General features: G+C 41.4%; 1 protein-coding gene across 4 annotated transcripts in view; it reads right to left on the minus strand.

Annotated features, from left to right (window-relative positions):
- The window catches only part of Mmd (monocyte to macrophage differentiation associated), a 137,206-nt gene that overhangs the window by 14,921 nt on the left and 95,110 nt on the right, over positions 1-27,175 (minus strand). For 3 of the 4 annotated variants that reach the window (XR_013436134.1, XR_013436133.1, XM_078042276.1), the window contains exon 7: positions 2,241-2,344. The exons of the other annotated variant lie outside the window; for it this stretch is intronic. Coding sequence is in view for 1 of the 3 variants with exons in the window: in XM_078042276.1 (XP_077898402.1) it covers positions 2,246-2,344 (99 nt within the window). In the remaining 2 variants the exon portion in view is untranslated. The remainder of the gene's footprint in view (positions 1-2,240; positions 2,345-27,175) is intronic. 4 annotated transcript variants of the gene reach the window in all.

A 27,175-nucleotide genomic window follows, 5' to 3' on the forward strand; every position in this document is an offset into this window, starting at 1 on the left:
ATTGGTGGTATATATGCTGTTAAGTCCAAACCTTTCTCTCTCTGTTATTCTTAATGTTTAATAAACTTTGAATTTTTTTCCTTTCTTTCATGTATTTTTGTTAAACAGTTGGCACAGCAATTGGATTCTGTTCGACCTCCATAACCAAGAGACTATTTACAGAGACTAATTACATAGATGATAAAATTATAATACTATATAATTAGTAACGAATTAACATTTACTTGATAATCATGAGCCAGACACTGTTCTACACACATGAAATATTTTATTTAATCCCATATCAATTCTATGAAGTAGGGACAGTTGTTACCCCTGTTTACAGAAGAAGAAATTGGAGAACAGGAGGTTAGGCAAGTTAAGATTACCTAAGGTGACAGATAAATTCTGATTCATTGAATTGGTACCATTTAGAGGGGCACTTTCCAAAGGACAGCCCACAGACTGTGTTCTTGTTGGATAAATAAAAATCACCTGGGGACATACTATAGGAGCACAGATCTAGCAATCTTAAAACAGATCTGGGCTGGGGCTCAAACTTCTGAATTTTTATTTATTTATTTTTATTTATTTATTTATTTATTTTTTTAAAGAGAGAGTGAGAGAGGAGAGAGAGAGAGAGAGAGAATTTTTTTTAATATTTATTTTTTTTTAGTTCTCGTCGGACACAACATCTTTGTTAGTATGTGGTGCTGAGGATCGAACCCGGGCCGCACGCATGCCAGGCGAGCGCGCTACTGCTGAGCCACATCCCCAGCCCCAAACTTCTGAATTTTTAAATGCTTCCAGCTAACTCCCATGTATGGTTAAGTACAGTTGTTCCTTAGTGTCTGAGGGGACTTGTTCCAGGCCCCCTGTGAATACTAAAATCCATGCATGCTCAGTTCCTTAAATAAAATGACACAGTAATTGTACATAACACATCACCTGTATACCATAAATCAGTTCTAGGTTACTTATAATATTTAATATACTGTAAATTCTGTGTAAGTAATTGTATTGTTTAGGGAGTAATGACGAGGAAGAAAATCTGCATATGTTCAGTATAGACACAACCATCCTAGACCTAACTATATGTCAGCAATAGCATAATAGAGAAAGGAAGAGGAACAGGACCAGCATGAGGCTTCATCAACAAGCAATTTCTTGAGCAGGTCAATTTCATATACATACACATACACAAATATATATATGTATGTATTTACAAATGTGAAACATATATATGAGAAACATGAAATTATATATGAAATTTTATATATGTGTGTATATTATATAATATATATGGAATCTATAATATATATTATATATATGAAACTCTCAAAATGTGCCTATGCATGTTTCTTGGATGTACTTTTTGAACCTCAAAATGTGCCTGTGCAAGTATATTCCTTGGATATACTTTGTGAACCACTAGACGTATACTCCCTACCCCCCCCCTCCAATTTGATGATTATGTTGGCTTAACACAGGGTGATTCCTAAGCACATTACAATGTGGAAACTATTCCTCTAAATGATAGGGAGGGGCTGAATGGTCAGTAGAGGAGTGAATGGCAAATCAACAAGGTCATTGCAATCCTTCCAAGTCCTCAGACTTCCCCGATTCTTGCTTTAATTGTTCAGTGTCCCTTGGATTCAAAAACAATATCTGCCATTAAAATTACCCCCCCACACACACCCCACCTTTGGAGCTAGCTTGAGTGGGCTTTGATTTCTTAAAAGTATGGGTATCATAAGACACTTGCCTTATAAATGTCTACTGACTCCAACCAACCAAAGTACCTTGCACACTACTTTCTCCACCAGAGGGGACACACTAAGTCATCCCTGGTATTTTGATGCATGGTCTCAAAGGGGTTTCTCCATTATATATATATTTTTTTTTGGACAAATATATATAAATATATTTATGTATATGTTGCTTACCAGAGACATACAGCATTTGGGAGGCGGTCAGTCACTACCTTCTCCAAGTTGGGTTTGAGAATACACAAAGAAGGAGCACACATTTTGGGATTGCATAAAATGTGGTTTTAAATCCTGTTTGTGACATCTGATTATTTAATAACCATATTATTGGGCATCCGTGTCAGAGAAATCTTCTTTATATGATAACATTATGCGTAATCTTTCCGAATTGGAGTCATTTAATGCTGTCTTAATATTATTCGCATTATGCAAAATAACCTATATAAAGCACCCGCCAGACTAGAGGATTAGATAATCAACAAATATGAATACCTCCCTTATACTGTCCAATCCTCCTCCCCTTCTGCCACATTGCCAGAGGTAGAGAAGAAGCCTCTAGAAGGAAGTGGCCCAGGTTCCGTGTCCTCTTCTCTGGCCTTTGAAAAGCAAATAAATGAGGGGACATGAGCAAACATGTTGAGATCACTTAGCACTTTTGTTTCTAAAGGAGAGATTTTTGCAAGTTTCTATCCTAACATTTAGAAGGCAGGGAATAAATTAAGAAAGAATGTTAGAGAATCTTGCATCTACTAGAGCTATTTTAAGAAGAGAAATCAAATATTTGCTGGTGGAGATTCGATTCCACCCTAGGTTTGCAAACCCCCAGTCTCAGGCCACATCATCAGTCGTGCCCCTGACAAGCAACACCGCATCTTTATCTTTCACCCCCAAGATTGAAGGGTAGTGCAAAGAACATTAACTTTTGTACCCCGTAACCACCACTAATTTCCACCCCGGTTTTGATATACATAATCTTACAGTTTGGATTCTAGAACGACGTCCCCTAAAGTTTCATGTGCTGAAGATTTGGTTCCCCGGTGCAGCAATGTTCAGAGGTGTGGCTTTTGGAAAATGATGGAATCATGAGGGCTCTGACCTCATCAGTGGATGAATCCATGGAGGGATTCATAGCTAAGTGGATTACCGGGAGATGGTAGGAAATGTAGGAGGTAGAATCTAATTGAAGAAAGTAGGTCACTGCCAGCGTGCCCTGGAAAGATCTAGCTTATTCTTGGGCCCTCTTTCTGCTTCCTAGGAGCCATGAGGCTAGTAGCTTGGCTCCACCATGCTCTTGGGGCCGTGTTGTTCTGCCCCACTTCAGGCCCATGACAATGGAGCCAGCCACCCAAGGACTGAAAACTCTGAAACTATAAGCCAAAACAAATCTTTCCTTTTTTTTCACGTTTTTCCCTCAGGTATTTCATCAGAGCAGCAGAAAGCTGATTAACATACTCAAGTTAACCAGGGAGCTGGCTTTGCTAAGAGGGCATCAAGTTCTTCTAGCTGTGTGCCCTCACCATTCAAATACATCACAGCCTCCAAGCCTCTTCTAAGTAGAAATTCTGAAGCCACTACTGAAAATGAGTCCTGGGATATCAAAGACCTGAGGCCAGTGCCCTTTCGTTGAACCTGCAATCCCCAGCCAGTTTGGGAATTGTGTGTGTGTGTTTTTTTTTTCCCCTGGAAAGAGATACAATGGATTTCCATCATGAGTCACAAGGCTCAGCTACAATCCAGGCTGGTTCCCCCAATAATCAGTCCTCTCCCCTTTTCTTGGCAACATCCTACAACTTTGAAAGGGGGTGAGAAAAGGGAAAGTAAGGGGAAGGACTCCTCATGAACTTCTCCCATAAGGAAAATGTCCTCAGGGAAGGAAGATGGCAACCTCTCAGGGATAGGATCTTGCCGTGGCTGAGCACCACAGTACACCTGAACGTTCCCTCCGATGTATTTCATCTGGCCCTTTCAGTAACCTTGGGAAGTGCTTGAGGGCAGAATAAACACAGAAAGAGATTTGGTGATGGTGAGCCTTGCCCAAGGTCAGAGAAGAGTGAGAGGCTTGTGCGGCAGTGTGCTCTGACATCCCTATATTGCTAAGGGTGTGCCTGCTGGTCCCAGCTCAGTTCTGTGAGGGTTGAAGAGTTCACAGTGCCCCCTCGACCCACTGCAAACATGTTCCAATGACTTCTGAATAAAATTTTTAGAAATGTCTCCAATGGTGTACTCACTCCCCAGCCTGCCCCCACGTGCTTCTTCACCCACTAAGGGAAAAACCAGTGTTCAGTGGACTCCATCTGAGCTAGGGCTGTCTTCCCCCAAATGAATCTCCCTCACCTGTCACCTGCTTCTCCTCTTCCTAACTTTTCCGTTCCTAGCTTTGCAACCAGAAAATGGGTTTTCTTTGACAAGACGTCTGGGCCAGCCCAGCAATCCCCCCCTCCCTGTCTTCAGCCTGCCCACTTCTTAACCAGGCAGCCCTGCAGACACCCCTCACCCTCCTATCACGTCCCCCAGTCTCCCCTGCTGCCTCTCCAGGACTACAGAGGGAAGCGGAGGTACAGAAAAGCCTCATGAAAAAGAACATTTAAAAGACCCAAGTCCTTTCTTTTCTTTTGAATGAAGATGAATCTCCGAAACAGAGGAATTTAATTTAAAAGAGGAGACAGAGGTGGGTGAGCAAAAAGGAGATGAGCCTTCCCCTGGTCTCACAGTTCGCAGCGGGGAACCGTGGATTTGAGCTATTTGTGTACCGAGGTGGTCCTTCTCTCTCTCATCCTCCCTGTCTCCCCCACCCCCCTCCATTTCTTCCCTCTCCTCTGAGTGAGGTTGTGGAGGGGGATGTGAGTGGCGGATGTGGCTGAGAGGTGGAAATGACTACAGGGAAAAGGGAGGATGGAGATTGAAGTCCCCCAGGTTGTGGGTGGAAATAGGAATTAAGCCCAGGCAGGTGCCTAGACTCGCTGGCCTCCTGATGATGACTACACATCCCATCACATTGGTGAGACCCACCTACCAGTCATGGCACTTTTAGGATCACCAAATCGTGTTTGAGTCAGAGGATGCATTTACTGTATTCCATCTTGTAAATTCTTTCATTTTCCAGAACCCTTGTGGTCTTGAGAAGTATTGTGGTTTAGATATGAGGTGGCCCCCAAAAGCTCATGTGTGAGACAATGCAAGAAAGTTTAGAGGTGAAGTGATGGGGTGATGATAGCCTTAATCTAATCAGTGCATTCATCTACTTGAATGAATTAAGTGGGTGGTAACTGTAGGCAGGTAGAGTGTGGCTGGAAGAAGTAGGTCACTGGGGGTGTGCCTTGGGGGTTCATATTTTGTCCCTGGTGAGCAGAGCTCTCTCTATCTCTGCTTCCTGGTGCCATGTCTTGAGCTGCTTTCCTCTGCTACGGCCCCAGCATGTTCTGCCTCCCCTCTGGCCTACAGTTACCAAGTTGGCCATTTATGGACCGAGACCTCTGAACCCTTGAGCCAAAATAAATTTTCCCCTCCTCTAATTGTTTATGTCACGTCTTTTGGTCACAGAAATAAAAAAGCTAACTGAAATAAGAAGGAATGTGACTTGCTGAATGTTCTACAAGTTGACACACAATAACACTATGGCAACTCCCTATTTTCCTGCCTGCGTTGTTTAATACAATCCGTCTCTTCTTTTGTTATTTTCCGAGGTGGCTCCAAAGGGCAAAGATGGCCTGATTCTTGTTTGGCAGATGGAGAAATAGAGACACAAAGACCTTAATTCCTTCTGTCCACTGTCTTCTAGGACTCAGCATAACCTTTACATATCCAAATCCTACCCACTCTTCAAGATGAATCTAAATGTCACTTTTCCATGAAATCTCTGGATTTTCTGTTGGAAGTGGTGACTCCCTGCTCTGAACTTCACCTCATTTCCCACCTAAGTTCTATCTCTGACCCTCTGTTTTCAGGGCTTTCTACAATGTGGTTAAGTACATTTGACTACAATGCAGCCCCTTTCACAAGATGTCAGCATCTTTAAGGACAGACTGGATGTTATAGATTGCAATCAAACCTAATACTAACTAATTCAATGCATGATCTTTATTCTTTCATGTGTTTTCATAGTCTTTTTGCAATTAAAAAATCATAAACCTAGAAAAGAATCTAATCTTAGAACATTAATTCAATGAAGCCTGCCTTATTACCTAAACAAGGAAATGTACCTCCTCCAGGAATCACCCCCGAGAAGATGTATACTAAGGATTAGATGGTGAGGTGGTCAGCCCTGGATGTAGGTAACATGGGGGTTCATTGTTGGAAGTACTTCTCTATTTTTGTGGTAGAAGAAATTTTTTTTTCAAGTTTTTTTTTACCAAATATAATAGAAATTATGAAATTTCTGATAAAGGTATTTTAGTGGAAATTTTAAACTGTGGAGACTTTAGAAAACTGCTAGAATAGATCCTAAAGAGGAACAAAGACATGAACAGTGTTTCAATTTGTGGAATTTATGGGGAAATAGGGTTTTTATGAATTTATGCCTGTCTCCCCTTTCATAAATATTAAAATCTGCATTTGTAAATCTGCCCCTTTATGTGAAGTTTCAAAATTAAAATTAATAAAAAGGTTTCCAATAAACTGTGAGAAGAACTTGATAAATCTGGCGGCACTGTCTGCTGAACAAGAAGATGCAAAGAAGGCCAATTTTCATGGAGTCACAAAGTTACGAAAGTTAAGACATGAACATAAAATCCATGGGGTGGTGGCTCAGTGGTAGAGCACTTGCCTGGCACGTGTGAGGCACTGGGTTCAATTCTCAGCACCACATATAAATAAATGTGGTGCTGAGAATTGAAAATAAAGGTCCATCAACAACTCAAGACATAAAAAAATCTTTAGTATGACTACTCATGAATGCAACAGCTCAATATATACGTATGAGTTTTTTCCTTTAAAAACACATGAATGTAATTAAAAACATGATTCTACTCTTTTTCTAATATACTCTACTTATTTTTATGATGGTAAATATGGCAATAAAAGAAAAAAGTATGGTTTTCTGGACATTATTATTACTTATTTTATTTTTTGATTGTTACTAAAAATAACTGCATGGTACAGAGGAGTAAAAACCGCAATCTGCTTCCAGTTCAGTCCTGTGTACTCCCCTGCCCACGGGGAATACTATCTCCTCCCAACCCAACCCTCAGGTAAGACCTCTGGCATGCCCATCCCCCACAGCATCTTGCAAATGAAGCTCCAACAAGGCTATGCCTCTGGCAAGTAAGTTTGTTCCCTTGGGCCTTCCTTATTAAATGGCATCACTTTGACTTAGGGTCCTTGTCCATTTTCACAAGTGTGAAAGGAAAGGGACGCTCTTCTCTTTGGAATCTCCTAGATTAGAGGGTTTCTCCATCTTGATTCTATGGACATTTTGGAATAGGTGATCCTTTATTATGGGAGCTGTCTAGGCTTTGGATCTTTAATTTCATCTCTGGCCTCTATCCACGAAATACCAGTAGCACTCTCCTCTCTCCAGTGTGAAAACAAACATCATCTCCAGAAATCACCCCAGTAGAGTCTTTATTACACTGAGATTCAGCAGTTTGTGGTTAAAACAATCCTGGAGGGGGCCATCCTCTGTATTTGTAAATCTGCTCCTTTATGTGAAGTTTCAAAATTAAAATTAATAAATTTTGTTGAACTTGGGCAAGGTTCCTACCATTGTTGAGCCTCCTTTATTTTGGGGGGGGGATCTAAAGTTAGAAAAAAAGCAACTATTTTTATTTGATATGAAACTCAAAAATGTTAATACATGTGAAAAAGAGTTGTTCGGTTTTAAAAAGTCATTATTACAGACAGGTCAAAAATTTGACACGACACTCAATTGTGGGAAGAACTCAGCTCTCAAAATGATCTGTAATTGGTTTCATCTTTGAGTCCACCAAAATTTAATTGGCCAATTAAAGGTAATTTCTTCTTTTCTGATTTAAAATAGAATCTTTCATCCATTGTGATCTCTTTTGAGTTAAAAATTCAATCAATTCAAAGTACAAATGTCCAGGATCACTCCTCTCATGGCATCTTCCCACCTTCTCTTTCTCAAGGTTGTGTCTGGACACAGGTGTAAATTGCAAATAAATCCAAGATAGGATGGGGAGGGGTCTCAGTTTCATGTGCTGGCCACGGGCAGCTCTTTGGAGCATTTTGGTTTGCTTCCTGGTTATCAGCCTGGGAAGAGAATCCAAACTTCTTGGGAAGCTTTGCATGTGGTTCCCAACTTGGCTCCAAGGTGAGATCCCTGCATCTGGCAGCCACTTTATGGATGGCCCAGATGTTCGGGTCCTTCATTTCTTTCAGCTTCTGCATCTGCTTGGGGGCGTCGGATATTTCCCTGAAGCAAAGTGGAGTCTGCAACTCTTGGCAAGATGGTCCACTCATTCACCCTGACACATTCCTCAGCCCTTAGCCTGCTGCCCTGGTGCTGTGCTGGGTGGACCATGGGCTGTCTCTAAGCCATTTGTACATCCTAGGGCAAATGATCCTATTTCCTTACCTGCATGGCCCTCCTGAACTTTCTTCCCCTCCGACCTGAAGCAACTCCAGGTTTGACCTCAAGTGAGGGACCACAAACCTCCTGTCTGTACCTATTGCCCTGTCTTCTCTCTTCCCTCCATCCCCTCAGATCTGAAAATCCTTTCCTTCCCTTTCTGTGGAGTGGGGAGCTCCCTTAATATCCTATCTTCCTTCTACCCTGAATGATGGGAATTTTTAGCAACAAAATGGCAGAAGGGCCGCTAAGAAGCAGATTTACCAGGAAGAGAAAAAGACATTGAGACATATTTCAAAAATATTAGCAGGGTTACGGCAAGGGTTCAGGGCCAGGTGATGGGGAAAAAAGAATCCTCTGAAAATGAAAAGCTTGTTCAAATCGTCTTCATACTTCAACCAACTGTCCACCCACACAGAAATAAGCTCCTGCCCTTGAAAAGCAAAACCGACTCTCAGAATGTCTGTCTCTTCGACTTCTAAACTTTCTTTGCCCTTCTTACCTTCCCTCCCTTCCCTTCTTTTCCTCCTGATTTTCCCACTGTCCTCTCTCCTCTCTCTGGATCTGGTTTTCTGTGTGCCTTGCTCTGGGGGGTTGTCCCTGGACAGAAGCCCTTGGGTGAGCAGAGTGCTCCCTGCTTGCCTTCCCATCTTTCCTGGGGAAGCCAGGCTGACACAGCTGCTCTGGCAACCAGTGTTGCCAAGGAGAGCTGCCAAGCATGTGGAGCCTCCGCGGAGAGAGCTGGGACAACGTCCTCTCATGGAAAAGCCATTCTAGTGTTTTCCTTCGCAAGTGCCAGACAGGGCCAAAGCCGAATCTAGGGTGCTTCACCGGCCAGAGGCACCTCGGGGAGCAATCCCCAGGGGCTCCAGCAGCAGCTCCCTTTGAAAACTCAGATCCTGTTCAGGGCCAAATGTGCCTATCCTTGTAGCACTCCCAGACGGACACTGCAGACATGCATGTGTGCATGCAACACACGCTCGTGTATGCAGAGACACACCTTCCCTGGGACTCCATTTAGAAGCCTGGATTTATATAATGGAATGTCCTCTGTCACATGGACTAAAATAACCGTGGCATGCCTTTCTGGGTGGATTTTAATTAGGAAAGACATAGCATTTAAATTATGCTTATTACTTTCAGTTGCTTGTACAAGCTGTGGATTTAGGAAAAGGCAATGGGAGTCATGTGAGCTGGGTTTTTTTAATGGGATGGATCTGGGAGGGAAAATTACCAAGAGCATGTTTAATCTCCTTCTCTTCTAGACATCCCGATTGAGGAAGGAGGTGAAAGTCCTAGAATCATTGCCAACATTACCAACATTTTTGGGGGGATGGGGTGGGGAGAGTACTGCAGCTTGAACCTGGGACACTTAACACTGAGCCACATCCTCAGCCCTTTTTATTTTTTATTTTTATTTTGAGACAAGGTCTAAATTGCTCAGGGCCTTGCTAAGTTGCTGAGGCTGGCTTTGAACTTGCTATCCTCCTGCCTCAGCCTCCTGAGCTGCTGGGATTACAGGCGTGCACGGCCATGCCAGACATTTTTGCCGACATTCCTTGCATACCTACTCCTTGCCAGAACCCTGGCTCATGAGCATTTTATATTCATTATCCTATTTGTCAAAAAGAGTTTGGCTAATAAGTCCTGTTGGGAACTATCCCATTTCTAGGGAAGACCAGGTACATACCCTCAACACGAACAATTTTATACATATGGATATAATCTTCTCATCTGTTTTAACTATAACAAAAATTTCCTCTCATACTCTTATTTGTGTTCTAACTTTACATATGGGTTTTTCACTATTGGGAGATCTTACATCTCCTCCTGGGAGCCATGAGGTACCATAGCATCCAGTTGTCATGCATTATATAAATAAATAAATGATATTCACTACATCAGACGCACGAGAATTATATATCAGAATAGGGTCCTGACTACAAGTTCTTTGGAGGGTACTAGATAGATAGAGAGCCTATGGCAGCCTCCAAAGGATGGCTAACATTTTGGTGAGGTTTAAAATTCGGAAGAATGGGAAGAATTTCTCTCCCTTGCCTCTCTCTCCCAAATCTTTATTGATATGTTAATGAAGATAAATTTTCAGGTCACAATTGTGATTTGGGTCAACTTTTTAACTCATGGGACTTTTCATTTATTTAACTAGAACATAGCTATAATATATGAAACTTCAGAGAATTCTCCAAGGATCACAAAAGATCAGACAGGTAGCCAAGTAGACATTTTCCTTTCCCCATTCTACTGTAAAGATTTGGGGGTTCAACTATATTCAATGACTTTTTATCATAGTATTAATAAATGCTCAAGTGTTTCTTGTTCATCTACTATATGCTGTACTGTACTGTAGATGACAAGGAACACATAATGGGACAGATCAGGAGTGGGGCAAATGGGAAAATAGATAATAAGCAAGTGAATAAAATAATTTCAGCTTACAATAAATGCTATAAAGAGGGTAAAAGAAAGCAGAGTGTAAAAACCGTGGTGAGGGGAAGGTGGGGAAACTCCAGATGAGATGGCTGGGGAAAACAGTGTCTTTAAAACCGAGATTTGAATCATCAGGGGAAGAAGCCATGCCTCAATGGGAGGGAAGAGCCGCTAAATCACCCAGGGCAGAGAGTGGAAAGGCCGTGGGTAGAACCTTGATGTCAGGATAGCCAGGTCAGCCAGCCCAGTGCGTGAGAAGCAGAGGGGCCCAGGATAGGGCCAGAGAAGCAGACAGATGTCGCCTCATGGAAGCTGATTTTTTCTAAACGCTGTGAAAATATTTGGAAAGTTTTAACAGTGGGGAGTGGCATGCCCTGGTGTACATTTTAAAAAGGCCCCTCTGGCTGCCATATGGAGAATGAATTGTCCTGAGACGTGTGGAAGTTCAGTGGAGTGGTCAAAGGCGGAGGGGATGGTGGCCTGGACAGAGGGGAGTAGTTCAGTGGCAAGGCCTGGACCCAGCAGTAAGTAGAGGCAGTGGGACAAGCACTAGGGCCCACTGTACCTTCTGCCCCTGCAGCCCACCATGTGCCAATTAAATACCACCCTCTTTATTTATTTATTTATTTTTTTAATTACTGAATTTCTGTTTCGTGCAGAGCTGTCAAGTCACCGAGGACTCGAAACAGGAGCGAGAGTAACACTGGATGTGATGCTGCACTCATTCATCAGCATCTCAAGATCTGCTCTCCTGGGGGTTAGACAGGAAAGGGGCCAGGAGGGGACCACCCAGCCAGCCCGGGTAGGAAAAGCAGAACTGGCAGGACCCAGGGGTTCCCAGGACCCAGGGGCTCCTCACTTTGGAAGAAGGTCCAAGGCCCACACAGTAGGGAAACAGATCCAGGAAGGAGGAGGCCTGGGTTCACCTAAGATCCACCTGCTGGTGGCAGCACCAGGAGACAGACTGTGGGTGGAGGGTCCTGGAGGGGAAAGGTCAGCCAGAGGGAGCCTGGGACCCCCAGATGAGCCGAAGGGAGGGTGCCCTCCCGCTGTCAACCTGCAGGGGTGTCCTGGAAAGTCCCCTTTTCGTTTCTAGCAATTCATGACTCCTCTGGAGGTGAGAAGAAAAGTTCCAGACCTTTCCAGAAATTCCATGTTGCTCTCATGTCTGTGTTTATCACTATCATTGTATTTCACATCGTATTATTATATTATATTATTTTATATTATATATTACATCTTAAAATAATTCTGTATGTAGGTCTGTCTATCCTAGGGGAAAGGGGTCTCCTTGGAAAGGGTCTTATTTACTTTTGCATCCTTGGACCTTATTAAACAACTTAGCATACAATAGGCCATCGGCAAAGAATTTGTCAATGGTCAGATATATGACATTCTTAAAGTACCAAAGAACAGTGCTAAGTTCTTAGTCTCTGGGGAAAATGATGACAGTTTTGAGCGTTTTCTCCCAGAAAAATCCACATATAAAAACTTTTTTTTAAAATATACAACTTCATTTTTTTAAGTTTTTTTTTTTCAAGATGATAAAATTGAACACCAGAACACTGAAATGGCTTCGCCAAGCCTACCACATTTGTCTGTCACAGTCATACCTAGAACCCACATGTCCTGACTCTCTGATCCTGTCCCTCTTCTGCTGTGCCTGGGCAGGACGAGCTAAAATGTCACACAGAGATGCAAAGATAACCATCAGAACCATACCAAGAACTGGCCCTGGGGAGAATTCTTAGCAAACAGATGATGGCTGAGATAACGGGGCTCCTATCCTGGGCTGCTGTGATCCACTGTCTGTCCTGGGCAGGCCAGGGAGAGCCCAAAGGGTATTACCGAAGCTCCCCCAAATGGGTGACAACTCAATTGTCTCTGAGAGTGAGGCAGTAATACCAAGTGCTGTGCTGGGGAACTCAAACCTAATTGTGATCACTAATGAGCTCCTTTTCAACCGCCCAGGCATGAACACCTCAAAGCAGAGAAGCTCTGGCTTCACATTACCAGTTTACTTAGGGCGAAGTCCCCGAGGGGATGCGGGGACTTGGTCGCTCCTCCGAGCCTGCCCCTTCTGGGTGTCGAAGGCAGAAGGAAGCACAGATTTCTTTGAGGTTTATTCCACCCCCTTCCACTTTCTGAAAGGGGGGTGGTGGAGAAAGAGGGAGCAGAGTGTGGTGTGAAGATGAGGAATCAGAACACCCTTCCCTACAATTCGGGCCTCCTCGCCACCTGCAAAATACTTTCCCGGTTGGCTATCCCATAAACTCCATCCTGCAGCAATCCTGTAAAGCGGGGCTGGGCAATGACTCGTTCCCCAGTTCACAGATGAGGGACCCTGAGAGGAGCAAAGAGACACTGTTCCCAGCAATATCCTCTCCTCGTTTCTACTGGTTTGTTGGGCACATGTTGGTGCAGGGTGCTGGGAGGTCCACAAAACTTGCTTAGGTGATTGGGGTTGTGGGATTAGGAAGTGGGTGACAGTCAGGATTCTGGTCAAGATGAATACTTTGCTTCCTGTCCCTTTTCTACTTCTCTGGTTCAAAATTTGCCTAGGCAGTGAAATGCCTAGGGTTTTTTGATTAAGGAGCACTTTTGGGGGAAAATCTAATACAAACTTTGGCTTCTCTCTCTGGAATCAAGAACTTGTGGTGGGTTAAACAGTGACTCCCTCCAACCCCCAAATTCATGTCATCTTATTCAGAAATAAGGTCTTTGCTGATGTAATTCATTAAGATGAGATCATACTGGATTAGATCCAATGCCTATATCTTTATCAGAAGAGCAGAGGGCACACAAACACCGAGCTGAGAGATCTAGAGAAGGCCGTGGGTTGACAGAGGCAGAGACCAGCAATGCAGCTACAAGCCAAGGAATGCTAAGGGTTGCCAGAAGCTGAGAAGAGTCAGGGAGGGATTCTCTCCAAAGCCTTCAGAGGGAGGAGGGCTTGGCTGATACCTGGATCTCTAGAAGTTCTGGTCTCCAGAACGGTGACAGAATGCATTTCCATTGTTTAAGGCACCTAGTTTGTGGTGTTTTATTTCAATGGCCCTAGGAAACTACCAAATATCTCCTCCACATACCCTGCTGTTTCAGGGAAAGCAAACCACTTTCAATTTCCTGAAAACGTCCTGATTTCACCCTGGCTCGGGTGACTCCATCTGCCTGGAATGTCCACCGCCTTCTTCTCCTGTCCAATGTCTACTCCTTCTTCAGGCTAAGTTCAGGGGAACTTTCTCCAGCAGATCTTCCCTGACTACTTCCCACTCCCAAGCCAGGCAAAACACTCTCATTTTCCTATTCCCACTGACCTTCTAGCATAGTGATGATTATTACCTTCATCCTTGTCTGTTGATTAGATGATGGAGCTCATGAAGACAAGTATTCTGTATTTTAGCCCAAGGGACAGGTATGATACCTGAGCCTTTAGTAGAAAGTCACTATGTGATTGAACAGAGCCTTATTTGTTGAACAAAGAAACATGGTTAGGCAACAGGTGGATTGAGGACAATGCAGGCTCCCCCATAGCAGACCAGCAGAGAGCGCTCCCTTGGGATTACAGCTATTGGGTTATGGCCAATGCAGCACCAGGAGGCAAAATCGTAATAATCCCACTGTGGAAAGATCCCAATTTCCCTATAGCTATTTCACATGAGCTCTATTTCCTGGAGGACCAAGGCCCAAATTTCCTCCTCAGATCTCTTCTCCAGCTCCTAACACACGTTCTGGAAGAAGTTTCTCCGAGGTCTGGAGTCCACAGGCACAGGACCTAGGTTCTGACTGCATTGCTTGTCTGCTCTGTTAAACAATCTAAGCACATATATTCTAGCTCTCAAGACCTCAGTCTTTATCTGCAAACGTCTTCTGAAAACTGAGGTTGACAACCTAGCTCTGAGAGTCTCCTGAGATGCCACAGAGCGAAAGACTGTGAGTGTCCTGTTAAAGTGATATTCCTGAATTTTTGTTTTCCCTGCTGTTCAAATAGTATCAGAATCCTTCCTTCTTCATTTGGAGCACCAGGCCTGTCTCCTTTTGCCCTATGACTGTTCTTCTACTGGTTGTAATGGTTGGAAAGGCATGGAGAAAAAAAAAAAGAAAAAGATAAAATCCTTTGTGACTACCCTGGCCATTTTCTTCCTTCAAGAACCAAAATTGTGGGTCCTGAAGAAAACAGAACAAAAGAAAACATACTTTAAAAAAATAGCTAACTTCCCTTTGAGAATAGTCATTAAATTCCAGATGTCCAGTAGGGACAGCCTCTAAAACAAAGCAGCTGTTTGGACACTGCTCCCCAGACCCTCATATCACAGGCCCCCATATTGCAGGCTCTGTGCACATTAGCTACTAGAAGCTTCACCTCCACTGGCTAGGTCCTGGGTTTACAGTTGTTCTGCTTAATGTGTGGACCATCCAGACACTGCCACAACTCTTCCTTGATGGACAGACTCCCCACCCCCTTCTCCAGCCTTGCAGACTCCTGGAAAATTCATATTCTGCCTTATTCAGCTTCAAAGTTACCTCTTCCTTGTTGCTTTTATTCTTAGACTCACTTTCTTCTGTGTTTCAGGATGAGGGGAGCTAACATTTATACATCTATTGTGTATCCACCATGTGCTACCGTCTCTTGAGTCTCAGAACTAGGAATAGCTGGGGTTCTTCTTCAGAACTCCTCTGCATTTATCTTGGCACTATGAATCATCTAACTAACCACATTTCCTTTCTTTATTGCCTTGGATGCTCAGAAGCTCAAAGCAAAATTTGTGACCCTGCGCTTGCAAGTATACCAAATCTTATGATGCGATCCAGGATCTTAACGTTACCTTTCTCCCCCACCACCCCGTCCACTTGCTTTTCTCTTGCTCTGCTTCTATTACTGGCCTTTAAAAGAAATGTCAGTGGGTTAAATTTTGTTTCAGACAGGTAAACTCAGATCCCATCTGAAATGGGTCACGATAGAGATAAATAACAGGTAAAAAAGGATTGTATATACATCTCTGTGATTTTCATTATAAACTTGCAATTGTCAAAGCAAGTGGGGCTTATGGGGTTACATAACTTCAAGATAATTTGACTTTTAAATCCAAGAGCTAAGTGTCATATCTATATCCACCCGACTCCAAAGCTCATGCTCAGATAGTTGTAATTGCTCAGTAAGCACTTACTATCTAGCAGGGTTCCTATAGGGTATCCTAAGTGTATTATCTCATTTATTCTCAGAACAATCCTGTGATTATATAATAATGCAGCTACATTAGTATGACCATTTTATAGATGAGCAAAGTGAAGTTCAGAGAGATCAGATTGTCCAAGTTTCCTCAACTAACCCTGATAACCGAGATTCAAAACCACACAGCCTGAACGTGGAGCCTCTGAGCTCTTTGCAGCCGCTCAAACTTATAAGAGAGATAAGTATGCAAAAAAAAATAGATTACTATTTAAGCATTGTTTGACTTCTACATGGTTAATTATCACAAAGTTTCATCATCTGACAAATCCTATTGGAGGAATGGGTGCCTGGCTAGAAATAGGTAAGTTTCACAGTTCTTCATGGAGCAGATGGATCAAAAGCACAAAGTCTGTGTGCAACCCGGGGTTTTAAATGCCAACATGAGCACTGACAGAGTTTCTTCCTACCTAGCATCCAAAAAGGGTGGAAATTAAATCCTTGGGGAAGGGCCGCTCTGCTCACGGGCGCCATCTGGCAGCAAAGGTGGGAAACTGCTCTGAGAAAAACAGGGACCTATGAAAAGACATTTTCCCCAAGTACAATTTATTGGCCCTCTTGAGTATAGCATTTCCTGTAAATTTTTTTTCCATATAAATCCTGCAAGAGAGGCATAACTTGATTTTATTAATGAGAAACATAAAACTCAATAGTATTAATTAACTTGCCAAGGGATTTGACTATAATCTACGTAGACTCCCTGAACCTTTATTTCCCTTATACTTTGCAAATTCTCACAAGAGGTGTTCCTTGGTAGACAATGGCTTCTGCATCCCTTAGGACTGGGATCACAGATGCATGCTCTGCCCTCGTTGGAGCTACTCATGCAATAGGCAGAGACGTGTCCACAGTGGGTGTCAGTAGGGTTGGTGCCCTCTGCCACCGCTCTGTTGTGCAGTTCATGGTGTGAGGATCCTGCCTTGAGAACTAGGTCTAAGGCTCCAGCTCTGAATCTCAGTTAGCTTCAGAGGCTCATGATCCTCTTACCAGCCCCTTCTCTTAGCAGGTGGGAAGTGCTGTTCTTCACTCTGTCCACTCTCGCTCTTACTGACGAAATATGTCGTGATTATAAAGGAAGCCAGCCCTGGACCACACCACAGCCCTGTGAGTGAGGCCAGAGCTCGGATAGAGTTTATACCACAACCAGAGCTCTCTGCTAACTTCCCAGGTGACCCAGTTGGAACCAGCCAACTGGCAGCTTTTCCTGAATCAAGTTCCTTCTGGTCCTCTCTTCACCAGGGTTGGCTAAGGGTGCAGAGCTAATTTTCACACAATTGCAATTGTCCTCTGAGATATGTGGCAAAGGGAAGAGGGGCTAGAAAATTGAGAACAGACCAGTGTTGCTCCATTTTCAAAAAGGGGCAATGACGAATCCTTGGTATTTCAGTTAATGTAACATTTTTTTATAGAGGCAAATGATGGGTGAAGGGTGAAGAAACTGTGAACAATAAGAGTTTGGAAAATTCATCATGAATAAATCATATTCAATAGATGCACTTTGCATTTAAGAATAAAACTGCCTTGCTGGTAGAGTTTGGAATCCTAGAAACAACATTTTAAAATAGATGAATTTCTAAAACTACTGAATGGAGTAAATGTCCCCACGGAAGGGGAGCCCCATGGAGTGCCAACAGGCCAATCTATGCTCGACTTGACCAGTTCTGCTATCTATGATTTAAAAGAAATTTTAAAAGCATAGTCATTGAGGTCAGGGATTCAAAAATATTTGACTTTTTTTTTTTTTGAACAACATCAGAAATTAAGAACATGAAATGTAATGGGCAAAAATGAAACATTTTAAATCTACTTAAAAACGAATTCAAAATCAGAAAGAGTAGCCAGCAGTTCACAACAAAAGACTCAGGATTTGGGTGACAATAAACCAAGAATGAATGAACAAAATGACACAGTTTGCTTAGAAACTTCTGCAACCAGGGGGTTGTGACATCCACAATGGCAGAGCAAAGACCTCTAAAAATCTGTTCTGCTCTGAAAGCAATGAGAAATTGGAAAAAAAAATGTCAGAATAAACTTTTTCAGAACTCCAGAATTAATCAAAGGCTTACAATAATACAGGAAGTATTTATTCAGGAAAAATGGCCAAATCTCAGGAAGAACAATGAACTTCAAGGCATTTTATCTTACCCTCCCCCCCCCCTCTCCCCAGCATGACAATAGCTTTGAAACTTAGCAGCCTCGGAACCTTTTTGTAGCTGTGAAAATCAGTAGCCTAGCAGCCACAGGAGGAAGCAGACATGTGTCTGGCACAACCTCAAAACCCTACCTTCAGAGAATTGCCCCTATGTGACTTGTTCGGTAGCTCCCTGAGAGCCTCTAGGTACTGACCTGACTCAGAGATTCCTCAATGTGAAAAGTCTGGGGAATTTTGTTTAAGAAAAAAAAAAACAATCACCAGCAATTTTTTTAACATTTCGGGTGCCTGAATCAGAGAGAGCATTTGGGACAAATGAGAAGTTGATCAGAAAACTAAAAAAGAAAAGCTGAAGGATGAGATACTCATAGAGGACTCTGAAAAACTTCAGCATGTTTTAAGGAATCTAGAAGGTCATGCAAATGGGTAGGGCTATGCACAGAAAAGATGTGAGAATTCCTTCATCTTTCACTTCTGGGCTCCATACAAGCAGGAAGTGAAGGTGAAGGCCGAATTGTAAACCTCAGAGTTCAAGCCATAGCACAACTCTATAGGGAACCCCTTGGGGAAAACTGGGAACCTTATTGGTACAAGGCACATAAGGATATTTCTGACCCATTATTAGCTGACCACTGAGCTAAACAAGTGGGGACTTTACAGAATTAGTTCCAAAAGGTCACTATATAAGCAAACAATAAAACAAGTCGAAATAATAACAAATCCTGGGAAAGAGAGGGATTTGATCCCCAGAATTGCCACATTATATCATTTAAAAACATCCAGTTTTCAACAAAAAAATAATTAGGCATGGAAATAAAAGGAAAGTATGGCCTATACACAGAAAAAAAAAATTAGTGGAAACTGTCTCTGAGGAAGCCCAACTCTAGACAACAACTTCAAATCAGTTATTATAAATAAGTTCAAATAACTAAAGGAGGGCATATATAAAGAACAAAAGGAAAGTATGAGAACAAGCTTCATCAATTATAGAATATCAATAAAAATAATCAAATCGTAATTCTAGAGTTGAAAAGTATGATGATTGAAATGACCAGAGAAATTCAATGGCAGATTTGAGCTAGCAAAAAAGAGAATCAGTGAATTTGAAGATGAATCAATTATGTTCATAAAGTTTAATGTTGAGTTAGGAAAAAAAACTGAGAAAACAAAAGAGCCTCAGAGACCCATGAGATACCATCAGGCACACCAATATGTGCACAACAAGAGTTCTGAGGGGAGGAGAGAGAGAAAATGAGCAGAAAGAATATTTGAAAAATTAATGGTGAAGGATTAGGAGTGTAGTTCAGTGGTAGAGCACATGCTTCATAGTACATGTGAGGCCCTAGGTTCAATGCATAGTGCGTGTGCACACACACACACACACACACACACACACAAATACGGTGAAATTTTTCTAAAATTTGGTGAAAAAAATTAAAAAACACATCCAAGAAGCTGAATGCAAAGAGATTCACACTTAGACAAATTATAATCAAACTGTCAAGGTAGAATCTTAAAGGCAATAAAAGGGAAGCAACTTATTATGATCTTCAATAAGATTAACAGCCAATTTCTCATCAGAAAGCATGAAGGCCATATTCAGAATGTTAAGATAAAAAGAAAAAACAAAGCTGTTAATGAAGAATTCTGTGTCCAGAAAAACTATCATTAAAAAATAAAGAAGAAATCAACTTTTTTTTTTTTTCTTGATGAGGATTTGTCACTAGCAGACTTGACCTACAAGAAAGACTATAGGTAGTCCAGGTTGACATGAAGGGACACTAGACGGTAATGCAAATACTGATGAAAAAAAATAAATGACACAAATAAAAGTAAATATACAATATAATATGCATATATTTTCCTAGGTGATTAAAAAGACACCTACATAGAACAGTAATTATAAAACTGAGATTATGGGCTTATAGTATACAAAGATAAACTTTTTAATGCTAGTAATAGCACAGAGGATATGGGAGAGAATGAGTTATATAGATACACAATTTTTGTATGGTATTAAAATAGATGGTTATAAATTAAAGCATTAAATGTAATTACCAGAACACCCATTTAGAAAACACACAGAGAAATGATGTGGAGAACCAGGAAGATGGCATAATGGAGGGGTCACTTCCCTGGTGGACCTGTGGTGTGAACCAAGAAAAGCAGATAGGCAGCTTTTCAACAAGGTGGGTGAATGATCAATAATTAGGGGGAACTTTACTGGAATTTAATACTGGACACTCAAAATGGATCAGAGATGGGAGATCTTGTATTTATAATAAAATAAGGGGGAGAGATCTCCAGCCCCACAGCTGCAACATCAGCTGGAGGCACAAGTCAAAACATATATAAATGCAGTAAAGCAATAAAGGGATTAAAGGTATCCCCGTTCTTGGGAAGACTGAGGCCTGTCGGAGTATGGAGAGCTTAGAGTTCCATGACCCTGCTTGAAAAAACAGTAAGCTGTGCATAGTATCTGTGTATGGGAGGGAAGCCACCATCTCTCTTGGTAGCATGCACGGGAAGGAACTGTTTTTTAGCTGCAGCTTGGGGTCAGCAGCTGGGGGAGCCAATTACTGTCAGATCTGAGTCTGTCCCGAAAAAAGAGCCCGACAAACCCATGCTGCATGACAGTATGCCTAAGTAACCAGGAGAAAATCAAGCATGGAACAAGGTACACAGGGGAAAGTTAGTTGCAGAAACCCACCTGAATTTCCTCTCCCTCTCCAATCCAGCTGCTTGCAGGACCAGCTAGGAGAGAAGCACCTGACTGGGAATACGAAAGGGTAGGGACAGGAGAGATCAAGTTCAAAGTGAATCATGGGGTTAAAAGGCAAAATAGTAGGATAGAACCAGCTCCTACACCACATGAGTGGAACCCAAAGGAGATTCCTTGGGTTCAGTCTTCCAACATGGACCAGCAACTGCAGACCAATAGGCACCCAGTGAAAAGAATGAAGCCTACGTAAGCCTGCACCCTGCCTCCATGAGTTCCACCTTCAGGACTAACCCTCTCACTCTAACAACCCCAGCCATCCTAAGGGTGGAGCTAGCATCACACTCCAGATAACTCAACCTAATTTCTGAGAAAGAAAGCTGAAAAACTTTTGAACTCCATGGAAACAATTATTTAAGCTTTCATTGAGATCCCTTTCTTTGTATATTACAGTTTTGTTGTATATTCTTTTATATTTACTTTTTCTTTTTATTTAAAAAAAATATGTTAAATATGTTTTCCCTCTCACTTATCTGTTTTCCTGTATTCTTTTTCTAACAGCCAACCCCTATTCATTCCTCTTTCACTCTTCCTATAATTTTTTAACTTCTATCTTCTCTCCTTCTTCCTTATAAACATTACATCCTACACCACTTCTGTTCTCTCTGTTCACCATTTGAAATTGTAAACCCTTTTGCAAACTTACTATTTATACTGTAGACAATAATTGATCAAATAATTTCTCTTTAATGTGACAAAACTGTAGAAGTCTTAATAGAAGCTATTTGGTTTAAGGCTGTATATTGTTTGCATCAAGTACTGTTATTATTTATCTCCCCCTTAAAGGTGAGGTACTGGAAAACTTCAAGGCCACTATAAGTCTACAGGGTAGAAACTGTACTGTCTCAGATACACACTATAAGATGGGAAGACACACAAACAACACAAAAACACAAGGGAACAAAGTGTCCCAAACAAACCAAGATGCTCCAATAATAGAGTTCATTGACAAACATGTCAGAGAAGGAGTTTAGAATGTACATCGTTACACTGATCCATGACGTAAAGGACAATGTAAGGAGTGAAATCAGAGATAAATTTCCAGAGATGAAAGGTCCCTTCAATAAAAAAGACATTGATTCTGAAGGAAATCAAGCAGAAATACTTGATATGAAGAAACCAATAAACCAAATTAAAAATTCAGTAGAAAGCATCACCAACAGAGTAGATCCCTTGGACGATAGAACCTCAGGCAATGAACACAAAATGTATACTCTTGAAAATACAGAAAAGGTGAAAACAAACCATGAACAGAAATTCCAAGAAATATTGGATAACATGAAAAGACCAAATTTAAGATTTACTGCAATAGACGAAGGTATGGAGATACAAATCAAAGGAATGCACAATCTTCAATGACATAATATCAGAAAATTTCCCAGATCTAAAGAATGCAATGGAAAATGAACTACAAGAGGCTTACAGGACCCCAAATGTACAAAATTATAGCAGATACCCATAAAAGCACATCTTCTCTGTGTGGCCAATTTCTTTTCAAGATTATTCATCTGGAAAAATAAGAGACACAGAATAGCCAAAGCAATCCTTAGCAAGAAGAGTGAAGCAGGAGGCATCACAATACAGGACATTAAAGTATACTATAGAGCTATAGTAACAAAAAACAGCCTGACATTGGCACCAAAACAGATATGCAGACCAATGGTACAGAATACACAGCACAGAGACAAACTCTCATAAATACAGTTATCTCATACTAGACAAAGGCACTAAACACATAAATTGAAGAAAAGATAGTCTCTTGGACAAATGGTGCTGGGAAAACTGGAAATCCACATGTAGTAAAATGAAATTAAACCCCTATATCTCACCCTGCACAAAACTCTACTCAAAATGGATCAAGGGGCTAGGCATTAGACCGGAGACCCTGTGTCTAATAGAACAAATAATAGGCCCAAATTGCCACAATGTCAGCTTAGGAACTGATTTCCTTAACAAGATTCCTAAAGTGCCAGAAGTAAAATCAAGAATCAATACATGGGATGGAATCAAACCAAAAAAAGCTTCTTCATAGCAAAGGAAACAATCATGAAGCAAAAACCTACAGAATAGGAGAAAATCTTTACCTCCCGCACCTCAGATAGAGCATTAATCTCCAGGATATATAAAGAACTCAAACACACACACACACACACACACACACACACAACCCCAATAACCCAATCAACAAATGGGCTAAGGAATTGAACAGGCATTTCAAAGAAGAAGAAATACAATTGCTCGACAAATATATGAAAAAAATGTTCAACATCTCTAGCAATTAAAGAAATGCAAATCAAAACTACACTGAGATTCCATCTCACTCAAGTCAAAATGGTAATTATCAAGAAAATAAGTAATAATAAATGTTGTCAAGGATGTGGGAGGAAAGGTACACTAATACATTGCTGGTGGGACTGCAAATTGGTGCAACCTCTATAGAAAGCAGCATGATATTCCTTAGAAAACTTGGAATGGAATCACCATTTGATCCAGTTATCCCACTCTTTGGTTTATATGCAAAGGACTTAAAATCAGCATACTACAGTGAAATAGCCAAATCAATGTTTATAGCAGCTTAATTCACAATAGCTAAACTATGGAACCAACTTAGGTGCCCTTCAACAGATGAATGGATTAAGAAGTTGTGGTCTATATACACAATGGAATATTATAGAATGTGCTTTTGTGGGGGTTGGTTATAATTTTGTACATTTGGGATCCTGTATATTTTGTCTGCTGTATTTTGTACATTTGGGGTCCTGTCTACTCAACTTTAAAGAAGAATGAAATTATGGCATTGGCTGGTAAATGGATGGAACTGGAGAATATCGTGCTAAGCAAAATAAGCCAATCCCAAAGACCCAAAGGCCAAATGTTTTCTTTGATATGTGGATGCTAATTCACAATGAGGAGGATGCTAGGAAGAATAGACGTAGTTTGGATTAGACAGAAGGGAGTGAAAGGAGGGGGAGGAGGTAGAACCAATAACACATTATTACCTTATGTGTATTTATGATTACATGACCAGTGTAACCCTACGTCATATACAACTAGAAGAATGAGAAGTTATACTCCATTTATGTATGATATGTGTCAAAATGCATTCTATTGTCATGTATAACTAATTAGAACAAATTTTAAAAATGACATGGGAATTATAATAGTACACCAGAAAATATCTGCTTAACACAAAAGAAGACATCAAAGGAGGGAGGAGAAATAAAGAACTAGAAAAGACATAACACACGTGGAAAAGTAACAGCAAAATACAGAAGTAAAGTTTGCTTATCTGTAGTTACATTAAATCCAATCAAACTAAACATTCCAATCAAAAGCAGAGATTGATAAAATAAACTAAAAAAAACCCCCACAGAATCCAACTGGATGCAGTCTACAAGAGGCACACTTTAGATTCAGACAGATTCGAAGAGAAAAGATTAAAAAAGATACACCATGAAGAGTAATGAAAAGTGAGATTTGGGGTCAGAATATTTAAAGGGCTTCCATAAAAAGAATTTAAATTCACTTGAGTTCCTAAAGATGGAGATAAGAGTACCCATGGGAATAAGTGGCACAGACACACATTTTAGCTCAATATAAGATTCCCTGCAAATGAAGGAAGAGTGTGTCCTGGAATTGTTCACAAGGCTCTCCACTGCAGAACCTCCAAAAATAAACTGGGTGTGGAGGGGGGAGTGGAGAATACGGAGTGGACACTTCTGCTCTGTTTACCCAGCAGAAATGGTATTTAACATAGGTAGGGTTGCTCTCCTGTGGTTCTCTGTTTCTGAAGACCTGGCTTTTATAATGGTTGCTTTCCTCCCTCCTCCTACCTGTGTACCTTATTGCTGTTAACTGGTCCTTGTTCTATATTGACAGCTGCAGACGTCAGAAGCCACTCCAGATGATTTTTAAAACAAAGATTTATTACCAGGCAGATTTTTATTATCAGGCAGATTACTAATGATAAAAAAGATTCAAGAAACAGGTTCCTGGTTGAGTTTCTAGAAACAATCCCCCATCCCTAAGATCACTCTGCTTCTGTCAGAACCCTGAAAGCTGCTGATTCTTCTGACAGAAACCAAATCAGGAAGCTGCTGAGGGTAGAAGTACTTTAGAGAAGACTTTGGGCAGGAGATGGACTTCGTTAGATCTTGATGAATCGGCAAGATTTGTGTGATATTAGGCCAACCGTCAAAATAGCTAAACCTTATTTTTCTCATCTATTCTATAGAATGATCATACTTCTCGTGTCTACTTTATGAGGCTTCTTTTCTGGTAGAATGAGATAGAGTACAAGAGTGCTTTGAAATAAGTTCATCTCTATACATTTTTTTCTATTATTCAGTGCCTGATGGTACTGTCATCCAATAAATGCTTATTAAATGTAAGTGAATAAAATTGAATCTTCCAACTGCAATACGGAGATGAGAATACCCAATAATGCTGTGACACTGAAGCCTTCCTAATGGTGTTCATATTGGTAGGTGTCTTTTGACTAGAAATGGGAAATGGGGTTGGATTGCTAGAGTGGGCTCAATATGGATGGTTTGGAAAAATAGGCAAAGAGTCTTGGAAGCATAGAATCTAGAAAATACCAAGTCAGATGTGAGTTGCGTCCTAGTGAGCTATTTGATCTTTGTGTGTGTGTGTGTGTGTGTGTGTGTGTGTGTGTGTGTGTGTGTGTGTATCTGTCTGTCTGTTCCAGCAATGTGCCTGGCACACACAGACTCCACTTACTAACATTAGCTTATCATTAACCTTCTTCCTTTTATTCTTTCCTTTATTAATTCTGGTTCCATATACAATCAGTTGCCAGAGACTTTCATTTTTTCCTCTCATTTTTGCAGGAACTAGAAAACTCTTCAAAAACAGCGGCCTCCCAGGACTGCGCTAGGGCTTCCAGCTCAAGGGTTGGATTGTTTCTGGGAAACCAAAGGCCAAGTGAATTATGACCAAGGCAGGAAGCAAGACCAATGTCAGAGATTAGGCCCAAACCCTGAGCCTGTGCTAGAGGGAGGCAGTGGACAGAAGGCAAAGGAGGGCGGGGGAAGCAGTGGCAGAAGGAAGGACGCAGGGTGTGTGGCATGCAGCTGTGACAGGGCCAGGATGTTGTGGCAGCTGGTGCAGAGCACGAGGCCACCCTTCTGCTGCATGTCCCCCATCCTCACGGCCACCCTTCATCCTGGACTTCATCCGTTCACTTGACTGGACCTTGCAATGATTTTGAAACGATGTTTCACAGAGGTGCACCCAAGATTTTTCCAATGTTTGATTCCATTTTTTCTTTTTTAAACCACAACTTTTTTTTTTCCCCAAATATTCTAAGGATAAGAAGTAGGCATAGTAAATGGAGACTCAGGGTTCCTCCTCTGTTTTGGCCAGAATAAAAGTTTCATTTTGTTTCTCTTAACTATTATGGTTTCATGAAAATTCAGTTTTATTATGAATTTCTGCTTTAACAAAGTTTGACATTGCACTAGTGTATTCCAATGTTGCCAGGAACATCCTTGACTTTTGCCGTTTGTCTTTCCCGCATTCCACTCTAAATAAATCATGCGAAGTGCCTTCTTCATTAAGTTACCCCTCCCTTATCCATAATATTTATTAACTTTTAATCACTTTCAGGACATAGGGCAAATCCTCAACCAGGCCTCTGGGGCCCCCTTTAAACAGAAAGGAAGAAATAATATGATGCCTTAGGCTGTTAAGAATCTGCAGTGTACGGCTGGCCATCAGTAAGTAAATGCCAACTTTCTATATTTGATTGCTCCTTCAGAGAACTTTTGCATTCTCTCAACTCCGTGAAAAGTACCCTGCACAAGGTAAGAGTGCCTTACAAATGGAATGAGTCATTCACCTTCATAGCATACTTCATTGTGCTAAGTTTCCAATTTGGGGAAATGGCTCAATGATATTTAGGAAGGGTGCTGAATTTCTATTTTCTGTAAAACAACAACAAAAGCAACAACAACAACAAAATGGTATGGGTAGCCGGGCGTGGTGATGTACACCTGTAATCCCAGTGGCTCAGGAGGCTGAGGCAGGAGGATCTCAGGTTCAATCCAGCCTTAGCAAGGCCCTAAGTAATTCAACAAAAATCCTGTTTCTAAATTAATTTAAAAAAAATAGTAGGGTTGGGGGTGAGGAACTGGGGATGTAGCTCAGTGGTTAAGTGCCCCCGAGTTCAATCCACAGTACCAAAAAAAATTATGGTAATGTTTAGGAAGTGATTTTACCTTCCAACTTCCATTATCTAAAAAAATACCTACCTCTGTAGCCTACTAATGCA

Source organism: Ictidomys tridecemlineatus, chromosome 3 (genome assembly GCF_052094955.1).
Source record: "Ictidomys tridecemlineatus isolate mIctTri1 chromosome 3, mIctTri1.hap1, whole genome shotgun sequence".
In the NCBI taxonomy this organism is placed as follows: Eukaryota; Metazoa; Chordata; class Mammalia; order Rodentia; family Sciuridae; genus Ictidomys; species Ictidomys tridecemlineatus.